Source organism: Stigmatopora argus, chromosome 7 (genome assembly GCF_051989625.1).
Source record: "Stigmatopora argus isolate UIUO_Sarg chromosome 7, RoL_Sarg_1.0, whole genome shotgun sequence".
In the NCBI taxonomy this organism is placed as follows: domain Eukaryota; kingdom Metazoa; phylum Chordata; class Actinopteri; order Syngnathiformes; family Syngnathidae; genus Stigmatopora; species Stigmatopora argus.
The window spans coordinates 1,355,936-1,369,090 of NC_135393.1; the positions used below are offsets into that span (position 1 = coordinate 1,355,936).

At 41.6% G+C, this 13,155-nt stretch overlaps 1 protein-coding gene across 4 annotated transcripts in view; it reads left to right on the forward strand.

The window, feature by feature from the left end:
* galnt7 (UDP-N-acetyl-alpha-D-galactosamine: polypeptide N-acetylgalactosaminyltransferase 7) overlaps nucleotides 1-12,257 on the forward strand; it is a 111,352-nt gene extending 99,095 nt beyond the window's left edge. For 2 of the 4 annotated variants that reach the window (XM_077605121.1, XM_077605122.1), the window contains 2 exons: nucleotides 5,982-6,012; nucleotides 10,888-12,255. In XM_077605121.1, the coding sequence (XP_077461247.1) occupies nucleotides 5,982-6,012; nucleotides 10,888-10,994 (138 nt within the window). In that variant the 3' untranslated portion in view covers nucleotides 10,995-12,255. Of the gene's footprint in view, nucleotides 1-5,981; nucleotides 6,019-10,887 lie in introns of those variants that run through there. The other 2 variants (XM_077605120.1, XR_013301015.1) reach the window with 2 other exon arrangements.
* The last annotated feature ends 898 nt before the right edge of the window (nucleotides 12,258-13,155 follow it).

A 13,155-nucleotide genomic window follows, 5' to 3' on the forward strand; every position in this document is an offset into this window, starting at 1 on the left:
AAATCCATGTCGGTCCACCTTTGCATGTTCTCCCCGGGCCTCTGTGGTTTTTCTCCAGGTACTCCGGTCTCCTACCACAGAAAGACATGCATGGTAGGCTGATTGGACACTTTAAATTGCCCCTAGGTAAGAGTGTTAGCGTGAATGGTTGTTTGTCTCCATGTGCCCTGCGATTGGGTGGCCACCAAAGTCCTCTGCCTCTGGCCCAAAGTCAGCTTGGATAGGCTCCAGCACCCCCGTGACCCTAGTGAGGATGAAGCGGTTCAGAAAATTAGATGAATGAGACTTTGTTATTGTAAATTTCGGTCTGTCATTAATCCTTTTCTTTTTAAGTGATATTTTGAGAGCATGGTCTTGTTTTTTTCATCAGTTTAACACCTCTGTCAGATTTTGGATCTCCTTTTTTGTACACTCATCTGCTTTTATATGTTTTTTGTGTGCATGAGTATCTATTTTTAGGCGGCTCTCTTGAGAATAGGATGAGGTTATTGTGTGATAGACCTATAATCATATTGAATGTTGTGGCGATTTCAACCTTTATGTTTCTATAGCCAGTAGCCACGCAAGGCAGATGGTGGAGCTTTCGACGGCATTACACAAAAGCACGCACGAAGAGTTGTCCAAATTAAAATCCAAAAGTATTTATTAAACAATCCAATTGACTTTGAAATAATGATCGAATAATAAACTTAACAAACTACGTGAGTAATTCAGGTCAGTAAAGTATGTGATAAAGTATGCGTCCAAGTGTGTGGTCGAAAACTTTGCCTTCCCACACTGTCCACTGTCCCACGTTTTTATGGATGAACCATTCAAATCCGGGTCACGCCACCAGGGCATGTCAAAGGGCGGAGTTTCACATCACATGACCCTCTCAGCTAAGTCAAAGTAAGCTCAGGTTCAACAGGTAGATATAACAGTAATCCTTATTACCATAAATTAAACACTATTTCTTCTTCCAAAACTATTCACAAAACGTACAAATCAAATTTCAATGAGTAGAAATCAAAGAAGGGCGGCCCGGTGGAGGGAGTGGTTAGCGCACCGGCCTCACAGCCCACATTCCAAAAAAACATGCATGGAAGGCTGATTGAAACTCTAAATTGCCCCTAGGTATGGGTGTGAATGTGCATGGATGTCCATCTCCTTGTGCCCTGCGATCGGCTGGCCACCGATTCAGGGTGTCCCCCGCCTCTGGCCCGGAGTCAGCTGGGATAGGCTCCAGCAACCCCCGCGACCCTAGCAAGGGTAAAGCGGTTCAGAAAATGAGATGAGATGTGATGAGAAATCAAAGAAACCTAAATATGGCTCCAACATTGAATGTTTTATGGATCCTCTCACACTCTCACAACACTGCCATCCTTTGTCGTCCGAATCTGATAATAATCCACGGTGGTGCTGCTTATCTCTTTTGGTATATGTATTCTGCGCCCAATGGAAGTCGTTACAAACTGTAGTTGCGTGCCGAACACTGATGTTTAATAAATCCATGGGGCTGTATTTGATGTTAAAGTCCGGTATTGACGAACAACTCGCAAAAATAGACACGAAAAACACGACACAAGTATAAAAGTAGAGAGTTTGATGCTCCATGCAATTGCTCCGCCATCTTGTCTGAACCATGCTTGAGAACATTTGTTAATTTGTACCTTGTTAAATGATATTTATGATGACTTCCTAAGCTGTGGGATGTCAATAATTTCCTCCAGGGTACAATCTTACCAGTTGAAAATTAGCGTCTCCTTGGACATCATAACCCAAATGCTGCCCTGGGAAACCACGTTAATTTTAGCTCCTTAAAATGAATCTTAGCGTGTTCAATAGTCTCTGTTATAGAAAGTTAAAAGTTGTTTGGCTGATGATATTCTACATTAAGAAAAACAATTTATGAGCTTGATAGCAGTTTCAAAACCTTCTGGACTTTAGAGAGCCTTCTATCATTTCCAATCAAGCCTTATCATTTACAGTGGGGCAAATAAGTATTTAGTCAACCACCAATTATGCAAGTTAACCTACTTGAAAAGATTGGAGAGGCCTGTAATTGTCAACATGGGTAAACCTCAACCATGAGAGACAGAATTTGGGAAAAAACTGAAAATCACATGATTGATTTTTAAATAATTTAATTCCAAATTATAGTGGAAAATAAGTATTTGGTCGCCTACAAACAACCAAGATTTCTGGCTGTCAAAGAGGTCTAACTTCTTCTAACGGGGTCTCCGCTCGTGACCTGTATTAATAGCATCTGTTTTAACTCATTATCGGTATAAAAGACACATGTCCACAACCTCAGTCTCTCACACTCCAAACTCCAAGGTACTCGGACGTTTCGTCGAAAGACGTTTGGTCCCCGGACGTTTGATCCCCGGGCGTTTGGTCCCCGGGCGTTTGGTCCCCGGGCGTTTGGTCCCCGGGCGTTTGGTCCCCGGACGTTTGGTCGACCGGACGTTTGGTAGAACGGACGTTTGGTCGACCGGACGTTTCGTCGTCGCGGGATTTGCGCGCTCGCCCCTCCCCCAGATTCGTGTGTGTACAAGTTTTTCAACCTCGGCCCACGGGCCATATACGGCCCATTAAGCTTTTTAATCCGGTCCGCCGCCGGCGTTGTCCAAATTATAGTAAAAATCAATGACCTCATTCATTTCCCTGCCATTCAAAAAGTTTTTGACGTCTACCGCCGTCAATGGCAGCTTATTGATAATGTGTTTAATTTGGGACAATAATAGTATAAAAGAGGCAAGTTTGTCTATACCAGGGGTAGGCAAACTTTTTGAATGGCAGCTTATTGATAATGTATTTAATTTGGCACAATAATAGTATAAAAGAAGCAAGTTTGTCTATACCAGGGGTAGGCAAACTTTTTGAATGGCAGTTTATTGATAATCTATTTAATTTGGGACAATAATAGTATAAAAGAGGCAAGTTTGTCTATACCAGGGGTGGGCAAACTTTTTGACTTGCGGGCCAGAATGGATACTAAAATTTGACAGCATTTGGACACGCAATGTAATTTATCAAACCTGGGGATTGAAATATAAGAAAAAAGACAATTGAAGGTGAAAATTTATTTTCAAATTTACTTTCAACATTAAGAACATATTATTCAACGAAAGAGAGCAGTCTTTAAATTGAGAGTGATGAGCGGTATTGCAGGGCAAAGGGAAATGAATGAGGTCATTGATTTTTACTATAATTTGGACAACGCCGGCGGGCCAGATTAAAAAGCCTAACGGGCCGTATATGGCCCGCGGGCCGAGGATTGAAAAACATGTACACACATGAATCCGGGGGCGGGGCGAGCGCGCGAATCCCGCGACGACGAAACGTCTGGTCGACTAAACGTCCGTTCTACCAAACGTCCGGTCGACCAAACGTCCGGTCGACCAAACGTCCGGTCGACTAAGCGTCCGGGGACCAAACGTCTGGGGACCAAACGTCCGGGGACAAAACGTCTTTCGACGAAACGTCCGGTCACGAACTCCACTATGGCCGAGACCAAAGAGTTGTCGAAGGACACCAGAGACAAAATTGTTGTCCTGCACCAGGCTGGGAAGACTGAATCTGCAACAGGTAAAACACTTGGTGTAAAGAAATCAACTGTGGGAGCAATTATTAGAAAATGGAAGACATACAAGACCACTGATAATCGCCCTCGATCTGGGGCTCCATGCAAGATCTCACCCTGTGGTGTCAAAATGATAACAAGAACGGTGAGCAAAAATCCCAGAACCACGGGGGGACCTAGTGAATGACCTACAGCGATCTGGGACCACAGTAACAAAGGCTACTATCAGTAATACAATGGGCCACCAGGGACTCAAATCCTGCACTGCCAGACGTTTCCCCCTGCTGAAGGCAGTACACATCCAGGCCCGTCTGCGGTTTGCTAGAGAGCATTTCTATGATCCAGAAGAGGACTGGGAGAATTGTTATGGTCAGATGAAACCAAAATAGAACGTTTTGGTAGAAACACAGGTTTGAAAACCCTCATCTTTTTCCATTCAGAGGTGCTCAATGAGGCACCGTACAAACTGCTGTCTTCTCAAATGTTGACGTAGGCGGTGTTGTTTTCCCTTTTTTTTATTTTGACAGACATTTATAAAACTTATGTAGTTTGCTTGCCCGCCCATAGTCATCGAATACAACGCCATCATCAGAATACAAAGGTACCCCGATTTACGAATGCTGAAAGACTCTTATTGTTTTTGATAGATGTAGAAGAAATTGCGGGACATACAATGATGGAGTTGTTCATTTCTGAAAAAGCAGATATTTAATTGTTTTGATTCATAATTTTAAAAAGTTGTTTATATGTGTGTTTATGCGCATGTGTTCTTGTGCTTTGTCTGTTGCCTTATGTTATCTTCTGTATCTACTGTATGTATATATGTGCTAAGCAACACGCTTATTTATTTATATATTTATTCATGTATTTATTTATTAACTTACTTATTACCTATCTATTTATGTCTAAAATGCCTTTCCTATTCCTGCATCCTCACCCTCTTGCTACTGTGACTACGAAATTTCCCGAATACGGGATGAATAAAGTTATCCAATCCAATCCAATTCCTCCTTAAATTATCAAATTAGATATAATTTCCATATCTTATTGTCCTGTTGACCTCGTTATGTAGGCATGGATTTCATAACGAGATATGGAACCTTTTGTCCATCCAGCCAACTCTTTTGTTAACACAATTTGGGTGCCATTATCACTATAAATCAATGGTTCTTTGGAAATTCAAATCGTGCACTGATATGCCGAGCACAGGTTAAGCATGCTCTGCAACCAACTTAACCCTATGAGTTGTGTAGTGGCACCGTACCGAGGCCACCATCCCCCCTGTCGAGACATAGGACTTCCCATGACTCAAGCCAGCTTTGTTAAAAGCAGCCCACCCAAGTAAACTGAGGTACCAATTTGTTTTTTCCTCAGCGTTCCCAAATTTCCCATTACAGAGCGAGTATTTGTTTCTCCACTTAAAGTTTCAAATGTGGAGTACTGCTGCTGCATTCTCATCAAAAATTTCATTTGGCAAAATTATTTTTCTTTCTTTTTGTTTTCGTCCTCATCTGCCGCCGCCATCCCCGAAAGGCTTATTGGCGATTTCAGAAATCAATTTCAAATTTCCAAATCCTTTTCCACCATGATATTTTATTGATAGATTATATCTTGGTGGCCAGCCATCCCCAAAAGGCTTATTGGCGATTTCAGAAATCAATTTCAAATTTCCAAATCCTTTTCCACCATGATATTTTATTGATAGATTATATCTTGGTGGCCAGCCAATCAAAAACACAAAAAGACATAATCATCCATGCTCACACTCATAATCAGGGGAATTTAGAGTGTTCAACCAGTCTAGCATCCATAATTTGGGTTTGTTGGAGTAAACTGGAGTACCCGGAGAAAACCCACGAATTCTCGAGGACACCAGGAATACTCCACACTCTGGAAAGTCTGGATCCATCCCGCTTCCATTAGTAGATCCTCAAACCGCAAGGTTGATGCGTTAAGTTACATCACATTTAGAATTGATCATTTCTAGCTCTCTATTAGTGCGCTATATAGCACACTGACAGAATGGCAACAAGAGAATAGAAAGCCTATTGCATCCTTGCAAACAGCAAATATTTGCAGCTCATTCTTGGTGTGACATCATTTTCTGTTAGATTGTTTTTAGTGGTAAGAGCCAAGGCATCTGAGAGAGGAAAACTATTTAGGATCATATTTTATTTATATTAAGCTTTTTCTGTAATTTTTATATTTGGATTTTGGTAAATAAAAAGTGGGCTGACATTACTTAAGCATTTCATAGCAGCTTTAAAGATGTGAAGCAGTTAAAACTGGTCATGTTTTTTTTCATAGAAATGACAGCTAAACATAATTGCAATCACCTTCCAATGTCCAGTTTTTCCAAAGTCTCCAACCTTGGCCAACTCATGTTTCTCGATGTCATTTTCTTCTATGCTTTCAGGATCTCCATCGCTTCACTCATGTACCAACAGGTAAATATTTTGCTATATATTGTACTTGCTTTCATTTGGATGAGTTCTGTCATCAACATTCATTATTTTCTTTTTTGTAAAACTGATCTCCTTTTACCTATATCGGCTCTAATCCGGATCGTATCGGTCACTGGTAGCAGACAAAAACGTCATATTGTCATGCTTTGAGCATGACATACATGACACACTCATTCCCCTTTGACACGTCCGCCTTTTCCACTATATAAAGATAGCGTCTCAGCAAGCAATGTACCCAGACAACCGAACTCTGCATCATACAGCGACATGTACAGAATCTTGAATTTAGTGCATACAAAAGCCGCACCGCCTGATTGGGCACTATGTCCACTTTGGGGAAAATTTTAGACTTTACGCCCAATGTGAGTAAATATGTGCCGTGTTGCATTTGTACGGCTTATTATCACTTAATAAGGGGAATTGCAATAATTTATAAGGGGAGCAATTGGCCCAGGTTGACACGTATGCTTATGAGAAACTTGGAGTTTTCTATCAGCCTACCATGCATGCTTTGGTGGTTATGAGTGGAAACTGTATTACCCTCTCTCTCTCTGTCACCTCTCTGGTTGGGAAAGAGACTGAGCTGCATGAGGTTGAGAAATTCCGGCTTGACATAGTCGGGCTCACCTCTACGCACAGCTTGGGTTCTGGTACCACTCCTCTCGAGGGGTATTAGACACTTCCACTCTGGAGTTGCCCAGGGTGAGTGGCGACGAGTGGGTGTGGGCATACCGTATTTTCTCGAATATAACACGCAGATTTTTGCTATATAATTAATTCCAATAGATGGGGTGCGTGTTATAATCAATAACTAAAATAAATTACAAATTTTCGATCGAAAAAAGCATTGTCAAACTCACTTTGACGCACGGATTTTACGTCATCTCGTAAAGCCAATCGAAAATCGGAAAGCCGAGACCACCACTGCCCCCCTCTAGCCTCGTACTCGTCTCAGTTCACCCTCTCTCAGTTCAGTTTTGGACATTGTACAAGCAACATGGCATCAAAACGAGCAAGTTATACCGCAGCGTTCAAAAGAAAAGTCATCAAAGTGGCAAAGGAATTGGGCAACAGAGAAGCTGGAAGAAAATTCGATATACGTTGATAGGATTCTCAACGAAGAGATGTATGAGGAGACGGATGAGAGGACAGACAAAGAGAGAGAGGAATATCTGCAGAGACTATTTCAAGATTCTGATGCGGACTCTTCATTTGAAGGATTCTAATGAATACATTTGTACTCTTGATGAACACTTGTAGTTTAAACACATGTGATAGTCTTTTCCATTGTGCATATCTTCAAATCATTTATTTATTCAATTTGTATGTTCCTTTTCTTGTTTGAGAATGACAATAGATATTTGAATTAAAACATGGTATTGTCAATTGAAATGTAGTCAATGTTCAAGGAAGTCTAAAAGGTATTGCAACATAACATGTCTACATGATATGTTTGTCCACTCTGTGTATCATCTATTGTCCTAAAATTCAAACGCATAACTCCACCAACTGCACGACACTCGACACGCTCGTACCTGAAGATTTCTCTATCCGGTTTTGAACAAAACAATCGTGAAACGAAGAAAAAAAGGTAAGATTTCTGATTTTCGTCAGCGGGAAATTTTAGGTGCGCACTATATTCGATTACTGCGTTTTTCCAGATGTTTTTGGCCCAAAATTACCTGTGTGTTATTTTCGAGTGCGCGTTTAATTCGAGAAAATACGGTACTTGTTGCCCCCCGGGTCGGTGCCTGTATGTTGGGGTTTACCCCGGTGGACGAGAGGGTAGCATCCCTCCGTCTTCGGGTGGGGGGACAGGACCTGACTGTTGTTGGTGCATATGCACCAAACAGCAGTTCAGAGTACCCGCACTTTTTGGAGTCCTTGGGGGGGTGCTGGAGAGTGCCCTTTTTTCTCCTGGGGGACTTCAATGCTCATGTGGGCAATGACAGTGAGACCTGGAGGGGAGTGATTGGGAAGAACGGCCCCCCTGATTGAAACCCGAGTGGTGTTCTATTGTTGGATTTCTGCACTCGTCGTGGATTGACAATAATGCATTATTACATCATGGGTGTTCATATGTGCACTTGGGACCAAAACACCCTAGGCCGCGGTTTGATGATCGACTATGTGGTCGTGTCATCGGACCTGCGGCCGCATGTCTTGGACACTCAGGTAAAGAGAGGGGCGGAGCTGTCAACCGATCACCACCTGGTGGTGAAGGGTCTCCGATGGTGGGGGCGGATGCCAGTGCGGCCCGGGAGACCCAAACGTTTTGTTAGGGTCTGCTGGGAACCCCTTGCAGAGTCCCCTGTCAGTAGAAGTTTCAATTCCCACCTCCGACAGAGCTTCTCTCATATCCGGGAAGAGGCAGGGGACATTGAGTCCGAGTGGACCATGTCAGGCTGAAAAACGAGTCCAAGCGTGCAGAAGTCCAACAAAAGAACATCACTCGGGGTGACGTTCTTCCCAATTCCCTAAAGGTGTCACTGTCATTGCCCATTTGAGCATCGAAGTCCCCAGCAGAACGAGAAGGTCCCCAGAAGGAGCACCCTACAGCACCCCTACCAAGGACCCCAAAAAGAGTGGGTAGCGTACCTATGTTATACTAGCCGCTAGCGTATGTTATGCTATCTGCTAGCGTATGTTATGCTAGCTGCTAGCGTATGTTAGGCTTGGCACTAGCGTATTTTTTTTAAAGACAGCGCGGGCAAAACTAAGTTTGATAATGCTTTATTGAGGTCAAAGTACACTCTGATGTAAAGAGTTCAGCGTTTAACATACTAGGCTCCACTGTCAGTCAGAGTTGTCTATTCCGGGAACTTGATTCCAGCTTTGGCGAAAAATCGAACAGTGCTGGCCGACACTTGAGCCCAGTCATCCACAATCCATTGTAACTTGCGACATGTATCACTCCCAAGCCTTCGATTCTCCTGGCTGTTATATCGGCATCAACAATTCCTTCTAAAACGTTTCGTAACTCGTGCGACGCTGCCTGCCCAAACTACAATGTTGGCCACCCGTTAGCAATCCGTTAGCAAAGCTGTTAAATTGTGTTCGATCCATTGCTTCAGTCCATTTTCCAAGCGTTCACACCAGCATTGTGTTGTCATTCACGTCCGGCATTTCCTCTGTATAGCTCTAATATGCTATTGCTTTGAGTATTGAGTGTTTTTGAGGGTTAAAGCGCTGTGAGGACAAACATAAACATAACAACAATAACAACACTAGGTTTCGGCTCGTGACAGCAGCAACTATTGATTTAAAACCCCCTGAAAACAAAAACTTAAAAAAATCAGACCAACAGACTTTCTGCCTATTAATGTGAGATTCAGAACTCACTTGCTCCCAGCTTGCGCTTATATCAGTGCTTATTGTTAAACAGATTTCATGTATTTAGAAGAAAATCATCAAATTGACCTTACAGTTTAATTTGGAGAACAATGTTTATTTTTGAGTTTTTCACGCACTAATCCTTTGCTTCCGCCAGGCTTCCCTGCAAGTGGGTCCATTCCAAGTTCTACCACCGCGCACACCAAACCTCAACAGTAGTACAGTCGTAACTCTACTTACGAAATTATTTGATTCCAGTACTTTTTTCGTATGTTGAAAATTTCGTAAATAGAGCAGTACTTTATATGTAAATACTCTAATCCGTTCCACGGCAAACTGTCAACTAAACCCTCAAAAATTCATCGGTGTCTCACAATTTTGGAGGGAAAGTGTGAAGACACACAAAAATGAGAGAAAATTATAATACAATTATTTAATAAGCCATTTAAAGGAATAAACATGCAAAATCTATTCTGTGTCAGGTAGGTAACATTAGGCAACAGAGGCAGGGAGCAAACAAAGACATGAACACATCTAATAAACATAAAATGAAAAATACAAAACAATATTACATTGAATTTTAAATCTTTCATTAACATTTTATGATTTCTTTGGCATCTAATATTTCACCCACTTTATTTATCAACACTGCTTCTTACCTGTTTGGATTTAAGTTCCCCTTCGCCGGTGCTTGTTGACAGACATTTTGAGAAAAATCGATCTGAAGACAAATGCATTTGATGACTTTTAACGTTTCTAAAATGCCCAAGACAAACGTCGTCAAAGTGGGCAATCGCACGACTCAAACACTTTTTCAGGATGTTTTTCCACAAAGAAGGAAAGTTCGGTTCTCCCCCGTTTTTTGTCTAATTTGTGCTGATGGAATGGTGGCTCTTTCCTCCTTGTGATTCCTCCTGTATTGCCGAGCATTGCAATAACTCCTGCTCCATTGAGAGTTCATTTTGGTGGCCCTCGACCAACTCGTCAACGTCCTCCTGACTGACCGCAAGCTCATGGCCTGCCCCCGCAACACATTTTCGCCCAGCGTAGTAGTGGTTCAGGTTGAGGCTCGACTGTGAGTTCTTTGAAGGCACTCAGTGGCCACAGCTCCCTTCAAGAAAAACTCCAAGCCAACGGCCGTGAAAAACCATAAGACAATCTTGAAACATGAGTTGTTGTCGACTGCGAGTACGTCGAAGCTGCTCGGCCAACCACAGCTTCTTCCAAGCATAAGTTTAAGCAGTCAACTGTAGTCAAAGAAACATGGAGGGTTGTTGTGAGACAACCAATGAGAGCCCAGTAGAGTGTAGCAAGGTTCTAAAGTGAGAATCAATGCATCCGCGACAATATTCTCTAAATGCAATAACATAAGGAAATGCATTTACTTTTTGGGGGATTTTGTAACTTGGATCTTTTTGGTATTTCGGGCACTCATTTGCATATAAAAAGCTTTCGTAACCTGAAAATTTTGTACTTAGAGGGATTTATAAGTAGAGGTATGACTAACCTTTTTTTCTTTTCCAGGAAAATGTTTAGATCGCTCAGACCTTCTACACAGTTTGTTTGTGTCAGACTGTGACACCAGTAAAACTACTCAACAGTGGGAGGTGAACAACATTGTGGCTGTATAAAGACTGCTACTTCAGTCAAACAACAAAAAATCTTTTTTTATTATGGTTAACACAATGGATTTGTAACACTTGCTCATGCTTGCTTCAAACTGCTAATTCCTATGGTAATGGGTCGTTTTAGATCTGAGCCTTTCATGTCATATGGTAAACATTTATATGAATTGACTATGGTTAATTGGTGAAGGTAACTGATCATGGAAAATGGCATATCCCTGGCTTTAACCTTGTAGGTATATCTTTTCACACACTATGAAGCTGTACTAAAATTAGGACTGTCCAAAAATGATTTTAAAACATGTACAGTGGCATAAAAATGTTTTTTTAAATCCAATAAAAGCACGCATAATGGAAGAAAATTATTGTATTCTTAATGATTAAAACTTTCAAATATGCCATTTAAGAAATAACAGTGGAATTTTCTTTTTCAAAAATTGTTTGTTAGATGGCATCCTCATGTACGAATGCATTTTTTAAATGTGCTGTCGATCACTGCAACATCTCAGCTGTGATTCTGAATTGTACAGTAACCCTTCGAATTTCGTGAATAACGTAGACCAGACCTGACCGCAATAATCTAAAAACCGTGAAGTATGATCACCCCTATTATTACTACCGTACTACAGTGGTAACTCGACATACGAGTGACCCGACATACGAGCCATTTGAGATACGAGTAAAATTTTGGGCAAATATTTATCTTGAGATACGAGACAAATTTTGATATACGAGCATACAGCGGACGCGAGAGACTGCTCATTAGAACATCATAGGCACTGTCTCTCTCCCCGCAACTCCCTCGCGTAATGTCTCTCTGGTCGCAACTCCCTCGTGTAATGTCTCTACGAGCACTGGGTGGAGGGTTGCATTTTTTCAGTGTTTTTTTTTTACCCGTTAGTCAGTGTGAATGGCGTATATACTACTTCTAGTTGGCAAGTGGTCGTGCGTTATCCTATTGTGAGGACATTTGTGTGCATCATTTTGGGAATATTTTGAAGGGAATACAAAAGCAAACAACCCTTGTTTGGTTGCATCTGAAAGTCATGGTGGAGGCGGGGCAAATAGAGCCAACGCGGAGAAGAAAGGTATCAAAATTTAAAACAAAATTAGAATTAAGTTTAGTGTAAGGTTAGATTAAATTTATTTTTGAGTGTCTGCATCGTAATCCAAGTTCATTTAAATTTGTTTATGTTATGTTACGAGCGCGTTGCCGTGCAAAAAGTCTCCCCCCCTCTCTCTCTCCCCTCCGCGAAATCCGTCTAATTTTAGTACTATTAAACACATTTTAGTACTATTAAACCACTAGTTATTTGTTACTTTGTTAATAGATGGCAAATTAGAACAAATAAAATGTTTTTCAAATCCAATATCCTGTTTTGGGTGTTTTTTCAGAGGGTTGGAATGAATTAATTTGTTCTTAGTTCGTTTCTATGGGAAACGTTCATTTGAGTTACGGGTAAATCGACATATGAGCTCAGTCCCGGAACGAATTAAGCTCGTATCTCGAGGTACCACTGTACATATTTTCGCACCTATACAAAATACATGAACAAGTATAATTATCAAGACGTGTATTTATTAAATGTTATACTCATAGGCATATGATAAGACCAATGTATCTAAATATACATCTATAAATTAAAAAAAGGTAAATACTTAAATTAAGTACTGTAGCCAAAGTGAAAATAGTTCCTCTCCGCTTGGTTTAAAAAATAAAATAAAAAACTTATTGGGAAATTTAATCCAAGTCCCTTTCGAGAGGCAGAAGCAGAGGCATTGAATCATCAATGTATGTAATCTTCAGGAGAGGTTTTCAGCGCACAAGGAACATGGCGACCGCCGTTTCTTTTCTTGTACAAATATGGTGTTGTACAAGGACATTACTTTGTCAAGACGATTGCCAGTTGAGTGAGGGTCGCGGGGGGCACTGGAGCCTCTCCCAGCTGACTCCAGGTCAGAGGCAGGGGACACCCTGAATCGTTGGCCAGCCGATCGCAGGGCACAAGGAGACGGACAACCATGCACACTCAAGCCCACACCTAGGGGAAATTTAGAGTGACCAATCAGCCTACTTTGCATGTTTTTGAAATGTTGGAGGAAACCCACGCAGGCCCAGGGAGAACATGCAAACTCCACACAGGTGGACGTGACCTGGATTTAAACC